This window comes from Carassius auratus, chromosome 2, assembly GCF_003368295.1.
Source record: "Carassius auratus strain Wakin chromosome 2, ASM336829v1, whole genome shotgun sequence".
Lineage (NCBI taxonomy): Eukaryota > Metazoa > Chordata > Actinopteri > Cypriniformes > Cyprinidae > Carassius > Carassius auratus.
This window is the reverse complement of record NC_039244.1, coordinates 10106521-10121959: the sequence shown is the minus strand read 5'-3', so window position 1 is coordinate 10121959 and position 15439 is coordinate 10106521. Positions and strand designations below refer to the sequence as shown.

Here is a 15439-nt window from a genome sequence, read left to right as displayed (position 1 = left end):
GAAAAGCATGGGAGGGGAAACAAGTGAGGGAAATAAAAGTGGAACCATGAGAGACAACTTTATTTGGCGCTACTAAAAATAACACAGCGAATAGCAGCCCGGTAAAGCCAATGCTGTGCTAACACTGGCTAGCTACTTGCCTTGCTGGACTCACAATCGATAGGTGGAACGCTGAATGGGAGACTTCCCAGAGCTTGTAGGGGGACAGCTGCCTCGGTGCAAAGGGGGGAAGGGGGGGTTATTTTTTGCACTGGTTTACTAAATATGGTCACCAGGAGGTGAGCGCGAGATACTGAAGAGGAGTTGATTCTAAAAATGCTTCCCCTGCTAAAAAAGTGGTAATGATTTCGCTTTTTGAGGTACAACAGCTGGCTCCTTATGTGGCTAGTGGCTTTTCGTACACATCAAATCAGATAAGGTGATAAAAGCAAAATAGTCACCTTAGAAAAGGTTTACCAAGAAAGGCTAAAAATGTTTACATTAAAAAGTTAAATGGAAGCATCAGAGAAGCAACAATCTGCATTCTTGGCGGGCTGTTGATGCACTTGTGTTTTCAAATTTAAACAGCTACTATTCACCTTTCCTCTTTATAAATTTATTATAAAAGGAAACGCAAAAAAATGGCATTATACAAAATAGCGGCTTGAGGGATAAAACTGTGGTGTAAAAATGATGTCGATCAGAAATACACTAGCCAAAAAGCCAAGCGCTAAAGTGCTAGAGCAATCTCAAGCGGTCATGCACATCTTCACAGAATTCACTGAGCATGCACATGTTAGAGAGGGGAGGGAGGAGGGGGTGAAAGTGCTGCAGTTTTTTCTGCTCGTTTTTAGAGCAGCAGCGACAGCTCCTCGTGTCAGCATGATGTCTCTCCCTAAATGTAAGCCGTGAGTATGCTTTCTTCACCCGGCTCCACCCCTTCCACTTTACCACTCATTCCTTCTCCACAGCACTCGTTCAACTACCCCCCCCCACCCCTCTTCGTCAGAGAAGCTGAATCAGCAAGTCAAGCATGCGATGGCTGCAGCAGCTGGAGAACTCCGGAGGTCATTATGGCTCTTCACACACAGGAGAGAAGAAAGAGGGAGGAGCAGAGAGCAGAGGAAACTGAGATGACAGGTAATATATGCTCCCCGTGCCTTCCTCCCTCCGGACGGGAGTTTGCCCCCAATGCCGACTACTCCGCACTGACGTCTCTGCTTTTTCTTCTCTGTTCTGGATGCACTGGGGGTTAAGCGCGTGGCCGGTCAGCCGCGGTGTGGTCGGTTAGAAGGAGTGGAGTTTACAGCTCTGCAGCAGCAGGACGAAAAAAAACTACTTCTCTGGGAACACCTCGGGAAATGTAAGTGCTTCCCCCCCAAAAAACGTCAGGGATGTGTGTCGGATAGACAGGTGTAGGTGGAATGGGAGAAAGTTGCCGTCATCTGTATGGATCTGCCAAAATACCGTTTCCACCTCACTCGCTCGCTCTTGTGCCCTACCTCATGCTCTCCATGTCTCTTGATTTTCCAGTGCTGGTCAGGCAGCAGGCTGCTGCAGCACAGCCCTCTCTGGCTCATTACCTCCTCGTGGCTGCAGCACCAAAGACATCTAAAAGAGGGACTCAGAAACTCACTGTCCCTGAAGCGTGAAGCTTTTATCTTGGATCTTTTTCACTCTGAGGCACTTTCAGATGGAATACAACTCTATCGGGATGGTTACACACTTTGCCAAGACTCGGTTTTCCATTGGCCAGCCATTATTACTGGAACCATGTTTGGCGTTTCAAGACCGTTTTTGTAATAGCAGGGGGACAGGTGAACGCTAGCCATGGAGGGGCTTTGGTGTCACAGTGGGACGCAAGTTTCAGGCCAGGTGGGGGGTGAATTGGACTGATGGAAAAACAGATGTGCTGGCATATAAATTCTCCAGGGAGAGCGGTTCGGTGGCTACTGGATATGTGTGTCAGTGAGTGAACCCACAACACTCAGGGTAGTAACCTAGTTTCTCTCCGTCTCTCTGCATGCTTTCTAATCACTAGGCAGGGGCAGAGCTGTAATGCTGCAGTGCCATCTCCCCTTCTCAACACACTCATCCCTAAATCTTCACTAACACTGTGGCGCCACAAGAGTCCAGCCATACCTCGCCATCATATCTAACCCCGTCAAGCACCACAAACCCATCCAGGATTTCCACCCCTGCCCAGAATAGCCTGTCTAAGTGTCCTTCTGTCATGTTTCCACCCCTGCACCTCTCCTTTTGGCCTGGTATTGGATAGGCTTCTCAGAGGAGGGGGATGAGACAGGGCGGTGTTGACTTGTGGAATGTGTGGAGCTGGAGCAAAGATTCATTAGAGAGCTACTGAACATTTCATGCTGCCATGCAAACAGTTATTGATCTCTAGCACACAGCATTAGAGCTCTAGAGTAGCTTCTAGAATAAAAACAACCAGGTCAAAAAAAAAAAAGGAATATGGGGGGTTGCAGGTAAAAAAAAAAGGGGGAGTAGGGGAGGAGAATCAGCACACTTGTGACCAATCACTTTTGCTGAGTGAGCATTAGTTCTTGCATGTGACCTCTGGCCTGGTCTGTGTGGCTAAAGCCCAAATCCTGCTCACAATAGCTTCCTGTTCCACTTGGATCAACCTCATTTTTGGACCTCAGCAACCATTCTGACATACAACTGAGAATGTGGTTAAACAACGGACAACCAGATGGAAAATGGGTGAAAAACACTGGACAAACAGATGGAAATGGGTAAAAAGGAGATGCATAGCATGTTCAGGACACGGTTACATTAGAAATGCGTCTTTTTTCCTCCAAGGAGTCCTTTGAACTTTCATGGACAAGAACTGCAGGCAACAAGGACAGCACAGGACCACTTTCCCCTAATTTTTAACAGGATTTTTTTTTAACTAAATTTAGAAAAAGACCACCCCCCCCACCCCCAACAAAAAAGCAAATAACTCTATGGCACCATTCTTTTCCAGATTCCCTACGGATACCCCACACTCTCTCGAGGACAGCCAAGGTCAACAGAAGATACAAAACTGAGTGAACCCCAATATGTGTAATGCTCACTGGGAACACTGTTGGAATAAGGCAAAAGAAAAAAAGCGTGACCTAAAGAATCTGTGAAAGTCACTTTATGTATAATCCACTGCATTCTGCAGGATGGTAAAAAAAGAAAAGAAAAAAGAAGCCACTTATCTACTGATGTGATTAAACATGTTTGGTTTAAATAAGGGCCGCGCTAACCAAACGTCATATCAGAGAAGGTAAGAGAAAACAGCTGTGTCTGGGGCTGCCTACTTGGTGTACATACTTCTTTATGTGCCCATATGAACATATGACAGCTATGGAATGTAAAGAAGTATGTATTCTTGGTCAGGTGCTGATCCTCCGTTTTGAAAATGTACCATAATTCTCTGCATCACTGAATATGGGCACATGGAAACAGCATGATGGATTTTGTAACTGTCGTGCAGAAAGTTACTGCAGCAGTGGATTCGGGGAGAAGTTGCTGCTCTTTCAGTGACATCACCAGCAGTCCACACCACCTCTCCCTAATTTAGCAACTAACCTGCGTGATTGTCATGCTATAGTTTCATTTCTGCAGGTAGACTATTGGTAGATACTGATTTGTAGTGCCCAATTTCTTGGTGAAAGAATGACTTCAGTCACTGCTACCTCAAATATCCAATAACAGCTTGAGACATCGCCATAGGAACAGGAGCTCCTTTCATTATTGGAGGGTTTGCTGCATTCTAAGCTTTGAATTGTGGCCAGCTGCAACCAAGATCCTGTTTTTGCAGGAGTGGCATGCGCCAGAACCATTAATGCCTTCATCTTTTTATTTCCCTTAAACGTTTTATCTCACTACACGGAAGCTGCTGAGGTAACCGTTCCATAAAGGTGAGCAGAGCTTGGCTATTAAAAAAGGAAGCTTCTCTCACATTGTGGGATAGGACCGTTGTCTGTTTCACCCTGACACCCGTTCCTGCCCCTATTGTTCATGTTTGCTAGGCTTGCCAAATGCTTTGCTGGTGCACAGAGTAGTCAGATTAGAGCATGGAAAAGTGACAATGCAGGATCAGAGTTGGGTCTGCCTGTCAGCTGATTCCAATTGTCCTGCAAAAGGTAGAACAGGGGCCTCTTTTTCACTTTTGGACTGCCGGTGTGCAGCAGGTCACAATGAAAATCATTGTAAAAACGGCAGCATGATTGTACAAGTAGAACAAATGTATTACACAATGCTGAACCTTTAAACCGATCAACAGGTGATCAAACAGTTGTGGGAGGGGACAAGATAACAGAGGACTATTATACTTTCAGGGGTTTGAATGCTCCTCTACTCCAGGTGTTTGGTAGCACACCACGTCATCGATCTACTGAGGTAATACTTCATACATCATGACGACTAAGGTCAAAGCATTTCTTTCATAGCATCTGATAAAAGCTTCCGATTTAAATCTCTCACTAACTCATGTTACCAATCAAGAACTATTTAAAGTATGCATTGTGTGCAAAGATACAGTAAAGTTTTTGGTCATGACTTGAGCCTGGGAGAGCTTGTGGCCCATTTTTCTGAATGTCAGACACTCCTGTCTGTCCTCTGTAGGGCTGTGCTCTTTCCATTTTTGTGCAGCGCTTGCTTTATGGTTAGCTCCTGTCAGTCGTGTGGCTGTGTTTCCTCTTTCTCGCCCTCAGACTGAGTGACACCCACAACAGATGCTGACATTATCAAATGTTCAGCTGCTGTCCCTGGCTTTTGCCCTCTTATGGCCAGTGTATTTGGGGGCCGAACTTTGTCCAGAGTGCTGCAATCGAGTGTCTGTGTAACGCAGGGAGGGGGATCTGTGGTGCAAATAGCACTTTACTGACCTCTCTCTAATGAGTGCCATATTGAGCTGCAATGAACCCTTGCATACTCTCAGCTGGCCACCTGCTAAGGAGCTAAAGAGGCTTTTTGGCTGCCTCTAAGCTGATGGACAGTTGACTGCATCTTACAAAGCAAAACTCTGGCTTGTTGCGCTCACTATGCAGCACCAAATTGTTTTGTGGAGTTGCTTCTGTCCCGGACTGTGACGGATATGTAGTACAAATATCTTTATTAGTCATTGAGCAGTCTCAGAGGAGCTCCCACCACACTCCCTTATTGCATTAAGTGGGCAAATTAGCCCAACAATTCAGCTGAGTATGACTGAATCTTTTCCAAATTTAGAAAGTGACAACTACGAACTGCGGCACATGCTGACATCTTGATCGCCCATGTGACACTGCCCTCAGCGGGCTCAATCAGCTGCTGTAATTGCTACAAGACTTGTGGACACTTGACTCAAGTGCACAATGATAGATTATTATATCTCTAAGAAAACCTTTGGAGTGCAGTGAAATGTATTTTTCATAGCTGTAGAGAATGAAGCCTGAAATGAGCCCATGTGACATCTCATGTCATGTTTCACAACGTTTTACTGCTTAAGGTCATGAAACAGGGTCACATAAGCTGGTTCTTGTTAGTATCATTAACAGCAAACCACAATGCTTTGCTAAAGCTGGTAAAATGGAACCAAATCACCTTTTCAATGGATTTGGTCCCCTTCAACCAGCTGTAGCTATGCTTTGATGACAACATGAATGAATGGTTTTTACCTTGCTCTTTTGCTTCCGCAGGAACTGAAATTATATATTCCATTAATTACAGAGTGACAAAGTTTATTCCAATAAATGTTACTACAAAGTACTGTGATTGCCTTTTCTACAAGCCAAACATTTTTAACAAAAAAAAAGTGGGTTAAAATATAAATGCATCATTAAAAAGCAAGCAGGGAAACAAAGTTCCGAAAAGAAGGTAATGTGACGCAATGGGGATGTAAAGTTTGGCTAGGACAGGTGACTGACATCCAGATAACTGAACAGTACACATGGAAACAGAGAGCAGGGAGAGGGGAGGACAGCAGTTGCAGCACAAGCTCACTGCGACACATGCGGGTAGCCTGCGTCTGCAGACAGGGGAGTGGAGATGAAAGCCAGATGCTTCTAAGTGTGGGGGGTTATACACACAAACCATACACAGAGAGAGTCCACCAATTATGGCCCGATGGCACACTGACGCAGCGCAGGCATGCGGTGTGAACCTCCCTCTCCTCTGCATCAGAGCAGCATCCTTCCTTCAGTCACATGGATCGCAACGCTGCATCATAATTTCACCCATAATTACGCTGATCTGCCACCATGTCACGCTGAACCTGTTCTGCACCACTGTGCATATCATATAACAGTTCATATACAGAGGACAGATCCATGAACTTTTTTCTTTTCACATTAAAAATTTAGGTTAAAATGTTTATGATAACTGGTCACTATTTCTATTAAGATTTGCTTTTTTTTATCATCATCTTTTAGTTTCTATTAAATAAGTGTAACAAGTGAAATGAGCTCATTAAATGGTCAATGACAAATAAGTGTATACAATAAGAAAAGGTGAATTAAAATTATATATATATATATAATAGATTGTAATAGATTTTTTATATGAAAAGCAAGACAAAACATAAGCACATTTTGGCTATTTAATTTATGCAATGGTGAAAAAAAAGAAAAGAAAATGCATTTTGGTGCATCCCTAGTTTGAATATATGGAAAACTATATAAATATGGAAAAATCACATTCCTAATTCTTTAAATTATGTTTTTTTTCTCCCTCATTGATAACAGAGTCAAAACATCATCCTGCCATTTTTGACCTTACTCACCTCCTAAAAACATCAAAATTAAAAACACTTCAGAATTAAGACATGCTCACTGATGTGTATTAAAGTCATTGTATGGCATTTTTTTATGTATTTTGAAAAAAATTATCTATCTAAAAAATTAAATAAAAAAGTCCCAAACACTGCATAGCTAATAATTATACAAATATTAGGAAATATTATATTTTAAGATTAACTTTTAATTACTATTGCAGTCACACTTAAAATCGCTGTGTGTGTGTGCGTGCGCGTGTGTGTGCGCGCATATATATATATATATATATATATATATATATATATATACACACACACACACACACACACACACACACACACACACACACACATATATATATATATATATATATATATGTGTGTGTGTGTGTGTGTGTGTGTATATATATATGTGTGTGTGTGTGTGTGTGTGTGTGTATATATATATATATATATATATATATATATATATACACACACATATACACACATACTATAAATACATGAAATACCAAATAACCGGGCTTAAAATAAAACAGACAAGTTGCAATTCACCTGGCAATGCAATGGAGGCCCAAACAGCCCATAATAATCTGTGCTGATCATTTGCTTTCATATTCAAGGATTTCTCTATAAACATAAAACTAATCATTGACCAATCATTTTCATTAGTGCCAAACTCTATTCCTATAATACAGTTTCCACTAGCATTGGAAGTGACTGCTGGCTAAGGCCTGAACTGCTTCGCTGTAGAGCAGCACACAGCAGTGCATCCGAGGGTGAAAGTCCATATGGTGCTTAACAAACAGGTTGGCCCATTTGTACAGTAGTAATAGAGGCTGTGCAGCAGCTGCCTCTGCAGGGCCTGTTATGAGTCATGGGCTATTAATCGTACTGTTTACAGTTCTGGAGCATGACTGCCTTCCAGCAGCCATCCAGTGAGCCACTGAGAGGAACCAGTCCTGCTCTCAGCCTGGGACTGTCATAAACACACAGGAAGAAAAAAAAAAAGAAAACATAACCAGGGTGCAAATTCACAATGTATAGATAAACATGGGGAAAATGTAATAAAATCTCAAAACTAAATAGAGAGAAAAAGTCAGAATGCAGAGGTCTTTTCATCTTTCAAAGTTTTAAAGAACATTTAAATGAATAAAATGCATATGCATACCAAGAGTCAACAGGTTTGTTTAATATGTCTGGCTGTTTCAAATTCCTGTCTCAGGTTACAACTGTACTTACAAGAGCAATCACTGAAGAACACCGGTTGAGACACATCAGTGTGTTGATGACTTTAGAAAGACATGCAAAGATGAAATAAAGCAAAACCGTTTTTGCTGTGTGATGTTTCTGTAATGAAAACTAACAGCTGGTTAAAATGGTGCAAGTGAAGTAAGGCTAGTTAGTACTACCTACTGGTTTTAAGAGCAAAAAGTAAGACTGATTGCCACTCAAACAAGTTCTTAAGACACAGACACAGTGACTGACCCTGACAAAAGACACCTGACATGTGTGGCTTGTGGATTCAACAGAACATTGAATATCTTAAAGCAGAGAACTTAAGCATAAAGTTCCACTTGACTAACCAATGAAGTTAGTTTATGACCTAACCACATACCGAAAAATAAACCAACAAGGACACAAGCGAAGCAAAAGCCTACAGACCTAGTACATGCATACTCAAGTCTACGCTACAGGACTGGACTAAAAGGCTTCGGCAGAGGAAAGAGCAGAGAAGACTGCAGCGGTGGGAGCTCAAGCGAGAAATACAAGTAAATGGTGAGCTGGAGGAGAGCTATATATCTCTAGGACTTTCTGATGGGGAAGAGACAGTTCTGCTCCGAAGCAAGGCTCTAGTGTGTAAGCGAGTCATAAATAATAACTCGGGGCAGTTCTTCATCCACACAGTCAATAAAAAGGATCCCCAAGTTGCCATTGGGAGACTGAAGCAAAGACTGATCATTTCACTGAGGGATTTGGAACTTAACTGTATATAGCAGATTTGTATGGCGTAAAGCTGCAACTAATAACAATAAAATCAATGCTCATTTTATTTGCAATGAATAAACAAATTGGCATGGATACAACTGACATTAATTTATACAATTTGAAATTAGGGTTGTGACGATGAGGATATTTTCCCACCAGTTAATCGTCGTGTGACAACACCGGTAATAACGGTATCACCGTGGGGGCGGGGGCATTCCCTCTTTTCCTCACTTTCCTTAGTTTTTAAATAGCTTTTAAAAGCAGCATGCATGTTTTATTTTCACTTTCAAATAGCGGCAATTCACCGTAAAGCAATTGTTCTTTTTAGTTCGTTTGAATTTTCCTTATTTTCTTCGCTTTTAAATAGCTTAAAATGTTAATTATTCTTAATTATTCAAATAAGCGGCAGTTCAGAGTCAGCTTAGATGCAACAACAAAATATGTCAAACTCATTTTATCCTATATAAATAAAACATTGAACTTTTATTTACAAAAAAAAAAAAAAAAAATACACCATGCTATAGAGCATGCTATACCTAATATAAAATAACAAATAACTTAAAGTTTAAATAGGTATACAAAATCGGAAATAGGCTAAGTAAACATGTATAATAAATAACCAAATAAATTATAAACGTTTATTAGCAAAACTAGTTAGAAAGCTTGTAAGCAAGGCATACACCTTGATGTCAAATAAAAAAAATAAAGTAAAAATTAGCAAACAATGTTGATCCAATTAAATAAACAAATGTTAAAAAACATTGAGCAGCTGTGTTCATTTTTTGACTGTAGTGTCTGATCTTTTACCGGACTAAATTATTTTTATTAATATAAAAAATAAAAACGATGGTTGGGGTCAGTGCCGCAGTGGGAAAGCCTATTTGAAATATTTATTTATTAATGGACACTTTTTATATAAAGTACTGTGCTTTCTTTCTGGCATTCTATTAAAAAATATGTGTTAAAGGTGTTGATCTGATCCAGGAAATGACCAGCGGAGACTAATGACAAGCATGAGGCATAATTTGACTGCTTGTTCTGGCCATTTAGGCTGCAGCCAGAGAAATGTGCTAGAGAGCGGGAGGATGAACTACAGTCTTAAAGTGGTCATGAAATGCGTTTTTGAATTATTTGATAATGTTGTCTGAGTTGCATTTATAATGTTAGTACCATCTTTACCTCAAAATTGTCACAATTTAGAAATAGAGGCATTTTCTACCCGGATTTTAACATCTTTGCATAATGAAATAAGCATTACATGTGAAGCTCTCTCAAAAACATTTACTACGTTTTTACTATTACAGCTGTTGAGATTAACCTAATCATGAAAAGTGTTGATGATTACATCATGTTGAGATCTACTCCGGTCACATGAAAGATTGCAGCAATGAGCATTGTAGCCAATGACAGACTGTTGAGAGAGCATAGATGCAGTGATGAGTGATCTCATTGTTGCAACTTGAGGTTTGCACTTCCACAAATGCTCTCCTCATAACATTGCAAACACAGTGTAACTAAGAGATTCATGGTGCAGTGTCGACTGCGTCACTGAATATAAATTCATGCTGTGTGATTGACAGCTCCTGCTATTACAAAGAAAGCCTTCTTTGATCGCTTTTTTTGTATATAATTTAATTTAGGCATTAGAATACATGTGGTTACTTACATGTTGTGGTATTACTGTCAGGCCCATATCTTACAGTAAAAGTCTGTTTGGAAATCTGTATCCTGTACTGCTCTTCTCTCCTACTCTTCTCACTAACGCTCCAAAAAGGCGATGATGTAGAAGTAGGCGATGATCTGATTCTGCTTTCGCTGCACTATGATGTCATAATGTGACAACTCAGAAACGAGTCGTTTTCTGATCTTTGTTTCAATAAAAGCAGTTTTTGGACTAACAAGGAAGTTTTGAGCTCTGAAACTCAAGATGCTTTTATAGTACAGTGACCTCTTACATGTCGAAACATCAAGGAAAAATTTTATTTAATTCATGGCCCCTTTTTAAAGCCAGTTCAATCTGCACCAAATCCTCTACAGCTACAAGCAGAGGAAAACTGAACAGAAGTATGTGCCTACTGTAGTTTAATTCCAGAATAAAGATTTCCTGAAAATTTACTCACTACCAAGTCATCCAAGATGTGTCTTTCTGTCTTCTGTCACAAAGAAATTAAGGTTTTTGAGGAAAACATTCCTTCTCCATATAATGGGCTTACTGTAAATGGTGGCCACAATGCTAAATGTCCCACAGCAAAGATAAAATGATTTATTCCGCTTTCAGGAACCTCAAATTTTTTGTATACAGGCCCAAAATATGAGCCGAAACCATTTAGAAAAACTCACATAATGCTCTTTAATCAGAAGCCCTATTTCAGCCCAAGTTATGACAAAGTCAGTGTAGCTATACCTGGGGTTCCCTCGCAGAGCTGCGTGGTGAAGAGCGTTGAAGCCGTTATTGTTGGTAATTGTGACATCTGCACCTGCTTCCAGGAGCACAGAGAGCATGTCATCCCTCTTCTTGCTGATGGCATCATGCAGAGGTGTGTCTCCCTCTGAGTCCTGCAGGGGGCAGCAGTAAGTTACACACTCTTTAGTATAGGTGGTGCATTGCTAATAAAGGCAACTCAGCTTTATTTAAATCTGTTCGCAAATGTCAAATAAAATATTGCCGAGTTTGACTTTACAGAGTGTGTGAATCGAGATATGACAAATTTGTGACCCATGCTGGTAAAATAATTGGGAATTACATTACAAATTTTATAAAAAATAAATAAATACATAAAAAAAAAAACTATCAAATTTGGCTGAATTTAGGGTTTTCACAAAAATATGTTCATTAAGCCCTCGTCTAGCAATCCCAATGCTCCAAATAATAATGTGCGTGATCCAGATAAATATACACACAATTACAGCATTTTAGTATTGACGCAAATATATTTGTTTATACCTTAAGTAAATGTTTAAGGAACTGTTGGGGAAAATAATCTGATCAGTCTAGATTTGTGCATTACAGCAGGTCTTAATATAAGCCACCTCATTAATGTTAATCTAACGATAAAGAAACGAGAGAATCACTTGCTGCTCTTGACTGAACCGCTTTTGTATTAATAATCAATTTATTTGTAATGAACAGATGTAAAAATGAAAAAGGCATTAATTATTTGTTCTACTGCTGTTGTTGTTGTTTTGCATCTGTTCTTATTTATAATAACAACGATAATAATTGTGATTGCTAATATAGTAATTATTAAGAAAAGAATTTGATTGTGCTTTGGAACCTTTAGAAAACTATAACTCGATTTTTCTCAAAATTGACTTTGCTGACTCTATCGGCATCAAACGGGTGTAGCTCAGACATTTTTCATCCGATTCCAACAAATCATACATCATTCTGAAGGTTGCCAGCACAGGTCACGTTAGGTCATTTTTGTTCCCATCTCTATAAGCTTCTCTGAAAACAAAATACAAATCTCATCTCAAATCTTCATCAACACTGAGCATGACTTCAGAGTGACAACCTCCTTTAAAAAAAGATGTGTACTACAAAACAGGCTCATTGCAGCCACTAAAATAGTGAATAATATTATATATATAGTGACAATTTTGTTTGTTCTTTTTGCATGCAGTTTGAAAAGTGACAAACTGAAGCAAAGCACAACTAGTCCATATTTATTTTCTCAGTTTCAGAATTATATTTTATCAGAGGCAAAATGCAAACACAATTGAATTAATATTTTTTACTTTTGAACAGTCTTATTTCATGCAAAGTGATAACAGAATTGCACTCATTTTCTCTATTTGAAAGTTTTTAATGCCGGACGAACCAGAACGAATCCGCGCTACTAGTTCGGGCTGCGCAGACCGTTTATCTGCTCGAGCCGGAGCCGCGCGCTGATCTCGATCACAACACCATACACAGCGCTGGGAGATACAGTGAAGAAAGCAGTCGAATTCACCACAGAATCAATGACATCTCTGTAAAATCTTATGAGAAGTATTCAAATTCAGCGAAGAATTCTGTTAAAGCTGGATTCAGAACGCCACTGAAGTGGAAATTTATAAACACAAAATCTCCACCATTGGCCATGGATTTAACAGTAAACTACAGGAACAACTTATGGCAGAAATGGTCTAATGCTTTCGAGTGATTTTAAATGCTTCCCACAACCTTTCCCAGCACTTCTATGTTTTAAGTATTTCGGAATTTGAAATGTACTTTTAATGTGACGATATTTGTTCATCCTTAATAGGTTTCCACCATGTATAAAAGTTTTATAATGGGGTGGTGTTGGCGCAGTGGATAAGACACATGCCTTTGTTGTGAGAGACTCGGGTTTGAATCCACTGTGAGACACCAGTGTGTCCCTGAGCAAGACACTTAACCCCTAGTTGCTCCAGAGGCATGCGACCTCTGACATATATAGCAATTGTAAGTTGCTTTGGATAAAAGCATCAGCTAAATGAATAAATGTAAATGTAAGAAAGCAAAACACTTATTAAAGAAAAAAAAAGATATGAAATTACCACTAGTAGATGAAAAGAAGAATAAAGAATATTCTATCCGACTACAATCAACAGCACAATTAAATACAATAGAGTAAAGATACAAAAAATAAATAGTGATTTTCGGGGGGGGGGGGGGTTTAGGCATGTCTAGCATTAGTTTTTAGGTACAGAAATTGAATAAAGTAATCAAATGTAAAACAGCATTGCATATTGGACTATAAATTAAAGATTATTCTTTATTAAAGTTACAAAAGCTTTTTAAATCAAGGGCACTGAGTGATTTCCTTGTTGTTGCTGTTCGATTAATATAAAGACTGTCACATTAAGAGAAAGCACTGATCCAATGCATTGATACAGAAGACCTACGTTCAGCTGGCTATGTCTGCTGTAGGATATTAACCAAGACAGGCATTTTGACATACTCTTTGTCTGAATTTGTCCATTTAAACACAATACTTCAGACAGAGCTACATTTGCAAGCATTTTGAGGCACGGGTTTGCATGCTTCGGATGAGCGCAGGCACAAATCTTCTCACTGCATGCACGAGCTCGTGTCCTTTGGCTCTTAAATGATTAAACTGGCAAAGCTTAAATGAGTTAAGTTTAAAAACATATAACGTGTGATATATATTATATGACATATAACTATCAGCTTTAGCTCAGATTGTCAGACTGAAAGTGTCAGTAAAGAAAAGGTAAGGCAGAGAGTTTCCGTGCTAAACTGAGAGGTACTGATATAGTTCACCTGCAGACTGGGGTGGCAGCCAAAGTCAAGCAAAGTCTTCACCACCTGTAGGTGGCCCTTGTTGACAGCGATGTGCAGAGGCGTCTGTCTGCGTTTGTTTCTGGCATTCAGGTCAGCCCCGCCTCGATGCAGCACCTCGATGACAGAACCTTCGTCCCCGAAGGCTGCATGATGGACAGCTCGGTCTCCATCCTTGTCCTGAAAAGAGTCGCATGTCAATCACTCTCAGCATCCCAATTTAAAACTTCACAGTTTGATTCCACTGACTCTAAAGCTTTTATAACTCTAACTGGCCAAGAAAAATCAAATGCTGAATAATTTTTATGGACACAGTTATTACTGAAGCAACTGCCTCATAACGATGCAAATCTTCTGGTTAATTAATCAGAGGTTGAAAGTGATTCACAGCCATAAATTAGACTCTGCCTAATCTATTCATTACTCCTGCTAACAGTGGCAAGAAGTCCAGTCTGATTTTTCTCCACTGGAACACAATATTTTATTAAAGATTCAAATATGTGACACTAGAAGAGAAACAAACATCTTTTAAACTATAAGACATCATATAATGACTAGATTTCTTCACATTCAGCCTGTAAAAGCTCAATCTAAAGCTAAAGGGGGGGGGTGAGAGAGAGAGAGAGAAACAGTCATATGACTTCACAGATCTTTAATAGGGAGCCTTTATGTGGCATGTTTATTAATCTAAAATTTGTATATTTAAAATTAAAGAAATTTAAATTTAGCCATATGAGAATGACATTACACAGGTGACTATTTTCACCTTTCTGGTACTCTGAAGTTTTAACAATACTAAGCCATCACTCACAAACTATAACAGACAACCAAATAAATATGATAAAGCAGGACACAAGTGATTTGTGAAAGTCTGCAATCAAAGTATGATCTTTTCCAAAGCAAGCTCTTTTCTGCCCATGAAACATCACCAGACACCAGGACATAAATATTTGTGCTTGATTGTGCGTGGAGAACCATTCTCGTGACAAGAATAACAATGCTACAGTAGCTTTCCAGCATTGTTTTTTTTTAAGCAAACAGTAGACGTGCTGACTGCATACATACAAACATTAAAGAGCCACACAGATGGGAAATCAAAAATTACGTGTATTACAGTGTATGATGTAGCTGTCCATCAGTGTTAACAATGTGCAAAGTAATTAAACCAAAAAGTACACTATTTATAAAGTTATTGGCTTCTAAAGTAAGGAGTCGACTCTGAATCGCTGAAACGAGTCGTTATAGATTTCAAATATTTTGCCCATCTCTATGTACGTCACTAGAACACTTTGCATAATAATCTCCGCCCACCGTATTGAGAGAAACGGAACGGAACGAACGGAACGGAACGGAACGGAACGGAACGGAACCCCCCCCCCCCACGCCACAGTTCACAGGCTGCGTGATTGTTTGTCCTCGGGGGACACCACACACGAGAAGAAATCGGGCCAAATAAATCC

At 39.8% G+C, this 15439-nt stretch overlaps 1 protein-coding gene across 8 annotated transcripts in view; it reads right to left on the bottom strand.

Annotated features, from left to right (window-relative positions):
• LOC113115238 (E3 ubiquitin-protein ligase mib1) overlaps positions 1-15439 on the bottom strand; it is a 66008-nt gene that overhangs the window by 27617 nt on the left and 22952 nt on the right. For all 8 annotated transcript variants that reach the window (XR_003293852.1, XR_003293853.1, XM_026282675.1 and 5 more), the window contains exons 11-12: positions 13962-14159; positions 11118-11269 (exon numbers count right to left, since the gene is read on the bottom strand). Coding sequence is in view for 6 of the 8 variants with exons in the window: in XM_026282675.1 (XP_026138460.1) it covers positions 11118-11269; positions 13962-14159 (350 nt within the window). In the remaining 2 variants the exon portion in view is untranslated. The remainder of the gene's footprint in view (positions 1-11117; positions 11270-13961; positions 14160-15439) is intronic.